Source organism: Ruditapes philippinarum, unplaced genomic scaffold, assembly GCF_026571515.1.
Source record: "Ruditapes philippinarum isolate M1 unplaced genomic scaffold, ASM2657151v2 ctg786_1_1_1_1, whole genome shotgun sequence".
NCBI classification, from domain to species: domain Eukaryota; kingdom Metazoa; phylum Mollusca; class Bivalvia; order Venerida; family Veneridae; genus Ruditapes; species Ruditapes philippinarum.
The window spans coordinates 163,860-177,781 of record NW_026858762.1 but is presented as its reverse complement, the minus strand read 5'-3'; the positions used below and the strand labels follow the sequence as shown (position 1 = coordinate 177,781).

At 31.0% G+C, this 13,922-nt stretch overlaps 1 protein-coding gene across 1 annotated transcript; it reads left to right on the top strand.

Moving 5' to 3' along the window:
- The first annotated feature begins 5,803 nt into the window (after nt 1–5,803).
- Nucleotides 5,804–7,526, top strand: LOC132754182 (uncharacterized). The gene is made up of 2 exons (XM_060744776.1): nt 5,804–6,219; nt 6,537–7,526. Exon 2 carries the CDS (start codon nt 6,569–6,571, stop codon nt 7,175–7,177), a length of 609 nt encoding a protein of 202 aa, XP_060600759.1. The 5' UTR covers nt 5,804–6,219; nt 6,537–6,568; the 3' UTR covers nt 7,178–7,526.
- The last annotated feature ends 6,396 nt before the right edge of the window (nt 7,527–13,922 follow it).

The following is a 13,922-nucleotide window of genomic DNA, read 5'->3' as shown; positions in this document are numbered from 1 at the left end:
ATTTTCTAGTGAATCCAAAGACTTTAGACGTGTTTCTACTGCTGATAATCTGCTTTCAATATTTTTTAAACAAGTCATAATTTCCAAATGAGCTGGCTCCATAGTCTTATCTGACGTATTTACTGTCACTGGACTGGGTGGGGAGTGGTCACTTTTGTTAGCAACCTGATGTGTAACGAATGAATTACAGGAGCGTAGCAGTTGATATCTTTGAATTGCTTTGGAATGCTGTCTTAAACATGATAAAGTACACAAATAATATGTTTCTTGTGAGTAATATTAATAAATACTGAGTTAAAAACCGATGTACGGATAGAAAAACAAAAGAGCATGTAGGTAAGATAGTTACCGCACTCGGAATAGGTCTGCATAGTATTTACAGACCCGGTGGCCTTTTAAAAACCTCGATCGCTACGCTCTCTCGGTCTTCAAATCGCCACCCGTGTCTGTAAATACTATGCAGACCTTTTCCTCGTACGGTAACTATTACTTATTGACAATGTTGAACGCTTTATTGAGCCTCTTCATGATCGGTAGTGAAAAATGCAAGCTAACGTTCATGCCCCTAGCACCTGCTTAACGGGACTGTCCCACACAAAACGGGTGTAAAAACATCAACATAATTATTGTTAACAGTTATAAAATTTGCATACAAGTAAAATATGCAGTTTTTCCACGAGATTATTGTGAATTAACCGTTGTTATGTTTTAATTGACACAGATATAAACACACCTATTATCACTCCGAGTAGGACAGGTAGAAATTACTATATAAATGCCAGTTTTAAACCGGATTATCAGGATATTTTTTTGTTTCTATTTATAGACATAATTTTCTATGATATATTAAGCAGCAGTCGATTGCAGGATAAAAAAGTTACAAAGCTAACAACTTTTCTACCCACAACCAACGGATATACTTACAACCAGTTAACGGGTGTGTTTATTATTAAAGTCAATATTTACCAAATAAAACATTACAATGGTTTAAAATTACAGCTTGATAAATATTGCCAAAAAACTTAGATTCAACGGACAAAACATGTATCATTCATCTAGTTCCATATATATGTACGAGCCTGTGGTGAATATTTTTCTTTTTTCTATAAATATCGCGCAAAATGTATCGATAACGCTCAATCTTAAAAAATGGGTTGGGCATCCTTTTTATAATTTAAGTAGTTTTTGTACTGTATCATGGTCATATACGTTTTCGTTATCAATACGTCACCTTAGTGCAGTAACAGGTTAACTCCTTACATAATTAAATAGGAGTTAACCCGTTACTGAACTAAGGTGACGAATTATTGGTCAATTACCATTATAATAGTCAATCTTTGGAAATAATAGTTCAATTCAACTTGGCAGCAATAATAACTATAAGAAGAGTCCAACTTTTAACATAAAATGTTGAATTTTGAATTAAGAAACGTGTGCAGATTTGTTCATACGGTGCTTATCACAAAAACTTTAATGAGTCACATTAATGACATATCACGAAAAAAGTAAATGAATGTGTGTACCTTATACAGGAAAACAATAGGCGAAACAAAATAAAATGGAAAGCGAACTGGATTCAGAGGTGTAACCTGCATATAAAAGGTAGGTTTTTGAAAAAGATGGATGATTATCAGGCCCCATAAGGAAAAATTAGAACATGCAACTAAAAACGAACTCAAAACAAAAAAAAATGTGTGCTGAACAATAATAAAAGATCAGAAAAAACATTCTGATGAATTAAAAGGGTACAGCTGAGATGAACTGTATATGTTGAGTGTGGTGTCAAATTTTTTGTTGAAAAAGAGGTTTAAGGGTGGAAATATGATCTTTAAACATATAAATTTAAACATACTCATATAGATTGTGTTGAATTTCACCAAATTTTTTTTAATATTTGGTCTAATCCATACAACAAAAAATATTAGAATTTTTTTCCTAAATGATGTATCAGTGTCCGTATTGTAACTAGAGTGTATTTATTGAGTGAAATTTAAGTTAACTAAACATTTCTTGCGTCAAGTATAGATATCAAAATTGAATTGCATGATTTAGATTGTCTTCGGAACATAGTCGGAATTTAGTATCCATCTTAGGGTTTAAGTAAATTATACATGCATCTTTCTTTACCTCTTGTCATATGTTTCTTTACTTCTTTTCTTACCATTGTCATATTCCTAAACTAAACGAGTTGCGAGATAAACAATTACTGCATCTACTTCGAAATCCCATAGGAAAGTAAGCAAACTACATTTTAAATTAAGAGAGAGAGAGAGAGGGAGAGAGCAGTTGTAACTACGCATAGAAGTACTAAACACATAAAATTATCAAAACTGATAAACAAACACAGACACCTTTCATGCTCACATTAGATGACTTCAATTTCTTGCTGTTGTATTAGCTTTGGGATATCAATTTTAAAAATTAATTATTTTTTTTATCTAACTGTCTAAAGCCTGGCCAGACTGCACAGGTGTGACAAAAACTTTCTTTCTGTTCGTGTAGGGAAAGGATAATAAATTAAAAAAATATATCCTGATAGAGGAAAATGAAAAAAGGGGTTTTTGGAATTAATGACGTAATGCATGTTGTCATGTTAACAATTCAATAAATTTTGGTATATTTGGACTTTTCCAAAAATATTCATCTAAAAGCTGTTTTCTCAAATCATTGTACATGGGTTATTCCAATAATACATTAAATGCATCTTTTAATTTAGAGAAAATATTAGATTTTCTTTCATTATATGGAATTGCTTCAGGTTAATGCCCTAATGCCCTCTACTGGTTTCTACCTTTAATCTATATGAAGAAGTTTTGGAACGTGATAAAGATTATCCTAACTTTTTTATGATATGCTTGCAGGACAAAATTACAAAGTAACTTCTTGCTCTTGGTTAATCTTTTAAGTTTTTTCCGCTACCCAAATTTTCTATTAAAATTGAAAATATTTTAAAATCTTTTGGTTTAATTTAACTTTAAAAATATTACCCCTTTTGTTTAAAAGCCCAAAATTTTAACCTATATTTCCATGAAATTAAAATTCTAACCAAAAAAAAGAACACAAAATGGAAGGCTAGTACAATATCATTTAGGTCCCTTAGCAAAAGATTTAGCGGAAAACAATATATAACAAGATATGCCGGTGTCAATTATCACTTTACATGTCCCATCAGAATTGAAAATATTTTCGGAGTATTTGAAAGGTGAATGTCGGTATGTCACTGCGAAAGGTAATTAGATATATGTCACTCATACAGAATTCAATCTAGCTAACAACTTTACTCGTTTTGATTGGAATTGATCATCTGAACATGATGTGACAAACGTATTCCTCCTGACATTTAACTTTCTAGAATATAATCATACAATAAAACGATTAACAGTAATGTTATCTGATGTCTGGCTTATTTATTAAAATGAACTTTTATTTTGTTCACACTTTGTTTCAATTTGAATGTGGGGAGCGTTCTAAAGTCTATACTTCATTTTATTTGCCTTAAAGGAAAGCTTTTAAAATACATTTAGGAAAAATGAGTATATTGCATAGTCAAATAAGAATATAAAAGTACTTTGAGGTCTACAACAGTCATTTTTTTCAAAATTAAGATGATCCGTCACTAACTGTGACTACAAATGCAAATGTATATTGTTTTAAAAATAAAATACAAATTAAAATGATAAAATAAAAACTATAATACAACGTAAAAATACATCGTGTTGTTTGCTGATCATAAATGGATTGCACGTTTCATTTTTCTAGTTACATGTGTAAATGTTAAAGATGCTGTATGTTGTAATTGAGGTTGTATATCACACTTAAATGAAATGTTATATATGTATATAATTATGCTTATAAAACAATTTATAAACATCGAAGAATATGTAAAATATATACTGCAAATATTTGGGCACATTATATGTAATCATTAAAATATATTCATTAATTTCTTATTGACAAATTTGACTTAGACTTTATAGAAAATAAATTTCTAATTGCCTCCCTTTATTTACATGAAATGTTAAATTCGGTAATATATTTATAAATAATGCTAATGGGAACTTACAATATTGATAAATTTTAATTTGAGCATCATATTTATGATATAAAACCATAACAAATTTGTGTTACAGGATCTTTAAGTAACTATTAATGTAACATTTGCTAATGTGATGAGAGAAATCTATGTTTATGTTAAAGTTTATGTTAAAGCACGATAGCTCTTAACACACAGAGCTCAAGAGATACAAATGTGTTTTTACCGTTGTAAACAATTGTTTGTTGTTGGATTTTTGCATAATTTGTATGAATAAAAGATAATTACATGCATAACAATAATCAACAGTATAAAAAAGCATCATGTACACACGCCAGAAGCAATAAAATATTGATAAGACATTATTATTATGATGAATTAACTGTTCCAGATGGCCTCATAACAATGAGCATATATTACTGGTTACCGATGACGTCCATATTTTAAATTTAATAGCTGAAAATCAGTATAGGTTTAATCTTCGCAAAGGACCATTAACGTTTCATATAGAGATTTTAACCAGGATGTTTCAACTGTAAATGTCCAAATATCACAGGAACGTGTAATTTGATATATCAGACAAATCTACAGAATTAATAGAATAGAATATTATTGATTCCAATCATATGTGGTCTCTGTCTATGCGATCCTCTACTTTATATCACGATAAACCGATTAACTACGTTACTTCAGGTTATTACGTACATGTGATTGTATTTGCATTTTATATATTCTTTTACTGTGTATTAAATATGATAAAATAATACACTGTTTGAAATGATTGTTTGAATATGTGATGATAAACATTAAAGACCACTAGATGATATTATATCAATAAGACATGGGTTTGTGGGTAACAGTAAAAATATCATCCCGAGGAAAATACTGTTACCCGAGGCGTAGGAAACAAAAATACTGTGATGATCTGAAATTGTCAACTAAATCTAACTACAACAAAAATAAACCAAGAGTAAACAGTAACTGAACTATCCTTACCTTTTAAGTTTAAAGTGTACTTTAGGCCTACTTGAGAAGTTTTCTTTTTCTTTTATTCTTTAAGCAAGTGATGATATCTACTAGTCATAAACATACAATAAGCCGTGTTTAATTTAGAAAATTTAATATAAAAATAACTACTAATCAGGCATTCTAACACATATCTTATTTTTTCCCGTGAAAAATACATTTTTCAAAAATTAAAAGAATGTACATTGTACTTAAGTTATTGCTTTGACGTGACTACGTATGTTACGATGGTTGGTATTTCTGCTAAAATTCTGTTGATTAGCGATATATACTTTTTTACCTGCAATCATACATAGTAATAATGTATCATCAAAATATAATTCACTGCTATGATTTCAGAGATGTATTAAAATTCATGTAATGAACACTGTTTATATTCTATTTAAGTAATGTACATTAATTTGATTTCATAATGCTGGTTATCTTAGCTGTGAACTTCTTTTATTGCAATACAGACTATTGTTGTGACATGTTACTCTCTTTCAAAACACTGACAGATGTTATCTCTGATATTAAACTTTTACGTTCACCAGTGTCTTGATTTAATTATACAACGCCTATTCTTTAATGGCATTAATCAGATAAACATACACGCGATAAGATATTTGTAACGTGTCCTTACTACTTAATTGTCAAGTAATTATTTATGATTCTCTTACGCTATCTCATGTATAAAAAAATATTTTTGTAAAGCTTTTTGTTTACTCGATTGATAGAGCCTGTACACGGACGACAGTAGAGATTGCAAGCGGATTTCAAAAATAAACAGGGAACTGGTCATACATTCTTCGCGTCATTGCCTATCGTGATGAAGAGATGTTACTGTCCGCCACTCACCGTGTCAGGAACCACTTTCCTTTGAAAGCGTAATAAGTTTTTTTATATGTGTCTTAAAGTGAAATATATTACTTTTAAGATAAAATTATTTCTCAGGATTGGATGTTGGTATCGGACATTAATGGCGATCAATCTATTGGTACCAGGCTGCGTTTGCTGCAACTTCTGCATGCTAATTAATATTATTGGAAAATTTTATTGTGTGAGAGACGAGGTTTTATGGACTGATTAATCAACCATACAAGTTTTCCACATGCGCTACATGGGATATACGTGCTTTATTTAGATCATGAAATTGTATTCAGGTCTTACAACATTATCAGGTAATATGCTTTTATTTTATATCATTTCGATTTATCTGAACCTACAACATCAATTACAAAACCTAATTGCAAATTTATAAATTGTAAAAATATTTTATTATTAATGTTTTTAAAACTAATACTTTTAAAGGATCGGTGATTGTTGTACATAAATAAGCACTGTAGGTATTTCTTGAACAGTAATGAGTTTATAGTGTTTGATATTGGGAGTATTTGAACTTATTTCTCTGGATATTTATAAGCATGGAGAGAAGAAAACGGAATGTTAATTGCATATTTTAAGTCATAATAGATCATAAGACTTTTATTTATTTTAGTATTTGAATGAAAACATGCTGATGCTGTCACAATGAAGCAGCGTGTATTGCACATTTCGTGTTCCCAATTTGACAGGAATAATACATTAGTTACAAATAAAACGACATCATTTCCACTTTTGTTGACTATTTTACGAGGCTGCCTTTATAGAAATAGTTCATCACTTCAGCTGTTTGTTGACTTAGTTGAGACTGACAAGGAACCTGAAATAAACAAAGATTTCGGTGCTCTCATGTATATTGTCACAGTTCTTCTATTATATTCATGTGGAATATTTTTCATGATAATGAAAAATTTGAAAAGAGAAAAGCATGAGGTGGATGAGGAGAGGACGCTTGATGACTTCTTTCGAGGAATACCTGTCAGTGAAAAGGAGCGTGAACAAATAAATGTACACCGTATTGCTATACAAGCTTTCAATACATTAACATCCAGTAAATCACAGGAAATAAGTGGAATAGATGAGTTTGATTATTATCACCAAAATAAATCTTACAATGCTAACGTTCAATCTTATGGTGTAGATACAATTGAAGAAGATGAAGATGAGGAATATGAAAGTAATGATTTCATGTATGAAGATAATGACATCGACAGTGATAAAGAAAGTGACGCGGAAACATCTGATAACATAGAATAAACATATTATGTCTACACTGTAAATGTATAAACAAGTGCAATGGAAGAACATCAACACAGACTTTGTTTAACACTACATAATTTCTAGTATATTTTCTAATTGAAATACAGCATGGTATCTGCTGATACTACGATATAATAGGTATTAAGCATAACCTTCGTGTGAGTATTATTCCATAGGATATGATAAAAAGATAAAAAGTTATGAATAAACTTCTTGGTATATTTAAAAGTATAGAATTGAAACATTATCAAAGACAAACTTTTTTTCAACAATTGGAATTTAGAAATAAACAACTTGTTAATATATATTAACAACGATGGGGGAAAAATAGCATTTGATACATAGAAGCAATTAACATGTATTGGTAATTTATCAATGATATTTTTCTCGAAATATTGAACTTCTTTTACATTCTGTGGACATTTCTTGATTATTCAACAAATTATATGCTTTTCTTACTCCAATGTTGCGTTTTCGCTATTTAACCTTTTGTCCGATGCATGTCTTCGGTTGATTACTGTGGCTTTAAGCAGCATGTCCTCTTTAACTACTAGGCCAATGGAAAAATGATAGTCCTTTGTTAGACTTGCATCATTTTTACTTGCTACATAGATCATAAGGAAACATTTGCCGATATTCTTCTATTGAAATTTATCATTTTGGCATTAAGTTTGCTGCGTCAGTCGTTTTCTATTTGTATCATTTTATCATTACTATGCTAGATTATTTCTTTTCTATTATTTCATCATGCTGGCATTAAGTTTTCTATGTTAGTCTATTTCTTTTGCATTATATTACCATTGTTAAATTAAGTTTGTTATATCAGTCTATTTTCTTTTATATGACTTTATCATTTGATATTTAGTTTTCTATGTCCGCCTATTTCCTTTTGTATTTTCCTGTTATTTTGGCATTACCTTTGCTTCAACAGTCTATTCCCTTTTGTAAAATATTATCCCGAAAGTAAGACTTGTAGCGCACGTGTGCACAATAAAATAAATACAAGGACAATAATTGTTGATGTTTTTGTTAATTTTTTTCACTTAATGAATAGCTATATTTAGATTAAATGATTACAAAATAAAGGAAAGTCTCGTTAGGTGGACGTATTTCGTGCACAATTTTGTATTTATTAAAATTTCTACCACTCTTTTTTTTATTTATTTCATTTTTCTTGAGCATCTTAATCTTAAGTTTCAAAGGGGAGGGATTCATTTATTGTACTAAGAGTCTATTAACTTTTGTAAAAATATCTTATTTTTTACAGCTACATTCAGGTTATTTATATATTTCCTTTGAAATTTGTTAGTTTTTAAAGACATTAAAATAAAGCCATCCCTTTGCTTGTAACATATGTGTTAAATTTTAAGTACTATTGTTTGTAAGATGTCGATTTCCGGAAACGTTGTCAGGTCCTATTGGATAGAAATATTGATGTTAAATTCACTGCTAATTGCATTTGATAAGAAAGTCCCAGGTTTAACATTTTCGCTTTTGGCCTCTGTTTTAAACTCCGTTCAGAAATTCGCAAGCCGTCTTTAATTAGCGTATTAGATCCTTTTCTATTTACATACTTGTATGACCTAAACGTCGAAACGGCATATTTGATTGGCCTATAACTAATGAAAATAACTGTCACAAATAGCGGCGAATATGTGCCTAACGCGCAGTACAATATACTTATTACTGCGTTTGTTGTCTCTGTTAATGCCCAAGTAGAAAGTTTTATGAAGTTACTATTGACGAAATTGTGTTTAAATAACTGGTTCTACTTAAAGCTTCATCTTTTTCTTCTGCTAAATCTAAACACAGAACACAAGCAACATCTTAGTTCCATTAGCGTTTGATTGTGAAGAAGCCTCCAGAGGTACAAATGATCATTAGTTGTGTTTTTGATTGTTAGGAGAAATACTTGTTACATGTTTTTGATATGGATGTCGTGTTTATATGCATTGGATGAATTTTAATTAAAATGTCCTCATAAATATAGAAACAAGATTCAATGATGGGAATAAAACTGAATTGCGTAAATAAATACAACTTGATGACGTAATTTATAAATGATCATAATAAAACTTACGTTCTTAAATCATCAATAAAGTTATTATGAAAAGCATAAGAGTCAAAGAGATGACACCAATTTCAACTCAGTTTTCAAAATTATCTCCGTAAATGGTAGAGAACACACACACACACACACGCACGCGCACGCACGCACACACACACTTCACATGTACAATATATGCTGATCCAATCTTGAAGCGGCACGCCTGTGAAAGTATTCTCTGTTGTTTTGTCAAAACCTCATAGAAAATATGTAAAAATATGCTGCAAATGTCATTTAAAATATTACGCTCCCATCACATGTTAGCCAAACTCTCTGCAATTGAGAACCGTGTCAATAACGTAAATGGTCCAGGTACTTTAAAAAAAAATCAACAAGAAGTCATCGGAAATCAACAAGAATGATGACCATCAAAATTCAATACCGTTGTAGTGCCGAGGATACAGTACCAGCAAAAGCTGGTATAACCTTGGTACAGATATGAAAGGTTTCAATAAGACCTGACACTGAAGATCTACTGGAAGTTATTTCAAACAGGCATGTCCAGTATCACCACGATTGGACAATGGTTACAAACGGTAATAGTATTCTCTACGACTGTATAATATCCATTGAGGGGATATGTATTCTAAACATCCCAGCTGGAGAAAGAGGAGTTGATTTGTTCATTCCGTTTAGTAACTTGTGATCATGAGCTACGTTCATCATCTATTTTATATCAACTCAACAAATAGCATGTAACGTTTGCTTCACAGTAATTTCAATAAGTTATATTGTTGTTTCTTTTCCAGACGATATCTTTTTCTGACGATGACAATTATTTTATTAACTATACGAGATGTGTTCGACGTGTATTGTACAGTTTCATATGCCACATAAAACAGATGCTAGTACCGTATGTACCGGATATACCGTGATGAATCGGTTTCTAGTCACTTAAATACTGTCAGGATATCGGTGCTACAGCTGAAGCAAACTATAAAACAGAGAAAACAGAATCCTTAAAGAAAGCCCATCATGGCAAAATTGAGATATGTTGCAGGCTCGGTTTGATTGAGCCTGTTCATGGACGGTACTGGAAAGTGCAAGTTACCGTTCACGTCCCTGGTACCGGCTTAAACAGAATTCAACATTTAAACACAAAAATGGTGAAATTTGTAATTTAGAAACATCCGCAGATGTGTTAGTATTGCGGTTATCATGGAAGCTTCAATGTGACATAGTAGTGCCATTCCATAAAATGCGGTGTATGGTCTCCAAGTAAAAGAATGCGTGTAATAATGGGCGGAACTTAATAAAATGAAATTTTTAAAGGGGATCTGAGGTTTTCAGTCAAAAAGCAGGCAACATATCCTAATTCCTGTTATGTGCACTCCGGATGCATAAGATAATGGGAACTGAATAGAAGGTTGGTTATCTTAAGAAACATATTGCCCAAAAATGTGTAAGTTATTACAAGCTTTTAATATTAGTGAGAATTTGTGATATAAGTTCTTTAAATGTATCGGAGACCTTGTCCTTATTCTAGAAGGGATCGGACCGACTACCCCAGATGTAGAGACATCTTAACCACTTGTTAATGTGTTTTCATTTCAAATGTCATTTTGTCTAATGTTATACATTAAATCATTTATTTCGTAACCATTTGTTTCCACTTTTCAACTATTTTTCGGCAAAGAAACCATAACTTTCATATCAGCTTTAAAGGAAAAAATAATTTCAAATGTTGTAGAATTTAAGATATTTTGTCCGCCCATGGCGTTGTGATACCCGTAACAGTTGCCAAGGGTACGCAACGTCGTCATGCTCAAAAACTGGCTTTGATGGTCAACTTTGACGTCGTGTGTACACAAAATGGCTGAAACTATTGGTATATAATCAACGGAATCTAATCAGAAATATGGTCGACATTTTGCATGCCAATTTTAAGACGCTTCTTGAAAGTTTGTGTTCTACCTTAAGAAGAATTCAATATTTAACATAAAATTCTGAATTTTGAATTTAGAAACAATTGCAAATTTGTTAATACGGTGCTTATCACAGAAACTTGAATGAGTAACGTAAATGTCATAGATGTTATGAGATGTTATAACCGATCTTTGATGATTGTTCAGCACGACATTATTGTTATGTTTGTGGTACTCTTAGTTCTTTCCTTTTTGTTTTCTAGTTGGTGGCTCTAATTATTCCTTACTTGGAGCCTGTATAATCATCCTATCTTTTTTATTTGTCTTTTGATAGCTTATCTGTGATATGCAGGTATCAAAATACATAACATCTCTGATTGAATGTACAGGGTATCACTGCGAAGAAAAAGACAATGAACGTGTATATGCCAGAGTGTGAGTGTCCAAATTACTTGTATTGAAAAACACGGGATAAAGTGTCGGAAATAATGAATACTTCTTTGTTAATACTTTAACATATACATTGTGTTGAGTTTCACCAGATTATTTACAATATTTTGTCGTTAGTATCCTATGACATCACAATAAAATATTCATGAAGTTTTTCCTGATGATGTATCATGTGCCCGTATTGTAACTAGAGTGTATTTATTGAGTGAAATTCTAGTTAACTAAACATTTCTTGCGTCAAGGAAAGATATTAAAATGGAATAACATGATTTAGAATGTCTTCGGAAATAGTCGGAATTTAGTATCCATCTTAGGGTTTAACTAAATTCTGCATGCATCTTCCTTTACCTCCTGTCATATGTTTATTTACTTCTTTTCTTAAATGTCTTATTCCTAAACGAGATAAACAATTACTGCATCTACTTCGAAATCCCATAGGAAAGTAAGCAAGCTTCATTTTAAATTAAGAGAGAGCAGTTGTAACTACGCATAAAGAAAGTACTGAACACTTAAAATTATTAAAACTGATAAACGAACACAGACACCTTTCATGCTCACATAAGATGACTTCAATTTATTGCTCTTGTATTAGCTTTGGGATATCAATATTAAAAATTAAAGTTTTTAGCTAACAGCCTAAAGCCTGGTCAGACTGCGCAGATGTGACAAAATCTTTTTACTTTCTGTTCCAGTAAGGAAAGGATTATAAATAAATAAATATTTCTTGCATGTCAGACTTGCGTTTCCGTTAGTTTTACCCATGCCGGAAATTTCATCTGGCATGGGGGATGCCAGATGAGTCGCGTGCTGTACAATGGCACGCTTAGGATGACGTCATTTTACCGTTATGAATGAAGTTGTAACTTCATACGCTGTTGAAAGAAAGTAGTTACGGTTGTAATGATACTAATTACCATTGAAAAAGATAAAGAATTTAATATAAAATGGAATATGGTAGAATATGCAAGAAAAAATATCTCGAAATTTTTGGGGTTTTGGATCGGAATATCACCCCTCGGTAACCCCCTTGGGGACGGTTTTCGCCGAACAGAAACAAGACAATTTATTAATCCAATAGAGGAAATTCCCAAAAAAAGAAGTTTTTAATTTAAGAAAAATTTCATTTTTCCTTAATAAATTGCCTTAGGTTTATCCCTTTTAAAAAATTATTATAATAATTTTAAACGGGAACCTAATTTTTTTTAAAATCTTCCCAAACAAAAATACAAAGAACCGCCTTAGAATCATTATACCATTTTTTTTTAAAAAATTTTAATTTTTGTTTATATTTTTTAAAAATATTTACATTCCACACCCAAAAATAATCTAAAAGTTCATTGAATCTAAAATTATACAAAAAAACAAAAGACTCGCCAAATACATTAAATTTTGTTTTAGTTCTCAATCTCTTTGAAGTATTCCATAAGTAACCAAACTGAACAACGTCTAACCAGTATACTCTGACAGTGGAAAAGTGCAAATTCCCTGAAGGACCTGATTATGAACACATATGGAAGGCTAGTACAATATCAATCAGGTCCCTTAGCAAAAGATTTAGCGGAAATCAATTTATAACAAGATATGCCGGAGTCAATTATCACTTTATTTGCAACATGTCCCATCAGAATTGAAAATATTTCTAGAGTATTTGTAAGGTGAATGTCGGAATGTCACTGCGAAAAGTAATTAGATATATGTCACTCATACAGAATTCAATCTAGCTAACAACTTTACTCGTTTTGATTGGAATTGATCATCTGAACATGATGTGACACACGTATTCCTCCTGACATTTTACTTTCTAGAATATAATCATACTATAAAACGATTAACAGTAATGTTATCTGATGTCTGGCTTATTTATTAAAATGAACTTTTATTTTGTTCACACTTTGTTTCAATTTGAATGTTGGGAGCACTCTAAAGTCTATACTTCATTGTATTTGGCTTAAATGACAGCTTTAAAAATACATAAATACATTTAGGAAAAATGAGTATATTTTATAGTCAAATAAGAATAAAATGTACTTTGAGGTCTACAACAGTCATTTTTTCAAAATTAAGATGATCCGTCACTAACTGTGACTACAAATGCAAATGCATATTGTTTTAAAAATAAAATACACATTAAAATGATAAAATAAAAACTATAATACAACGTAAAAATACATGTTGTTACGTGTTGTTTGCTGATCATTAATGGATTTCACGTTTAATTTTTCTAGTTACATGTTAAATATTTATTAATTTAACACTTGCCAATGTGATGAGAGAAATCTATGTTTATGTTCAAACTGATATGTTCTTGCACGTTAACTCT

Bases quoted from the DNA above. Each gene is read 5' to 3' on its own strand.
- LOC132754182 (XM_060744776.1), top strand. From the start codon at position 6,569: ATGAAGCAGCGTGTATTGCACATTTCGTGTTCCCAATTTGACAGGAAT.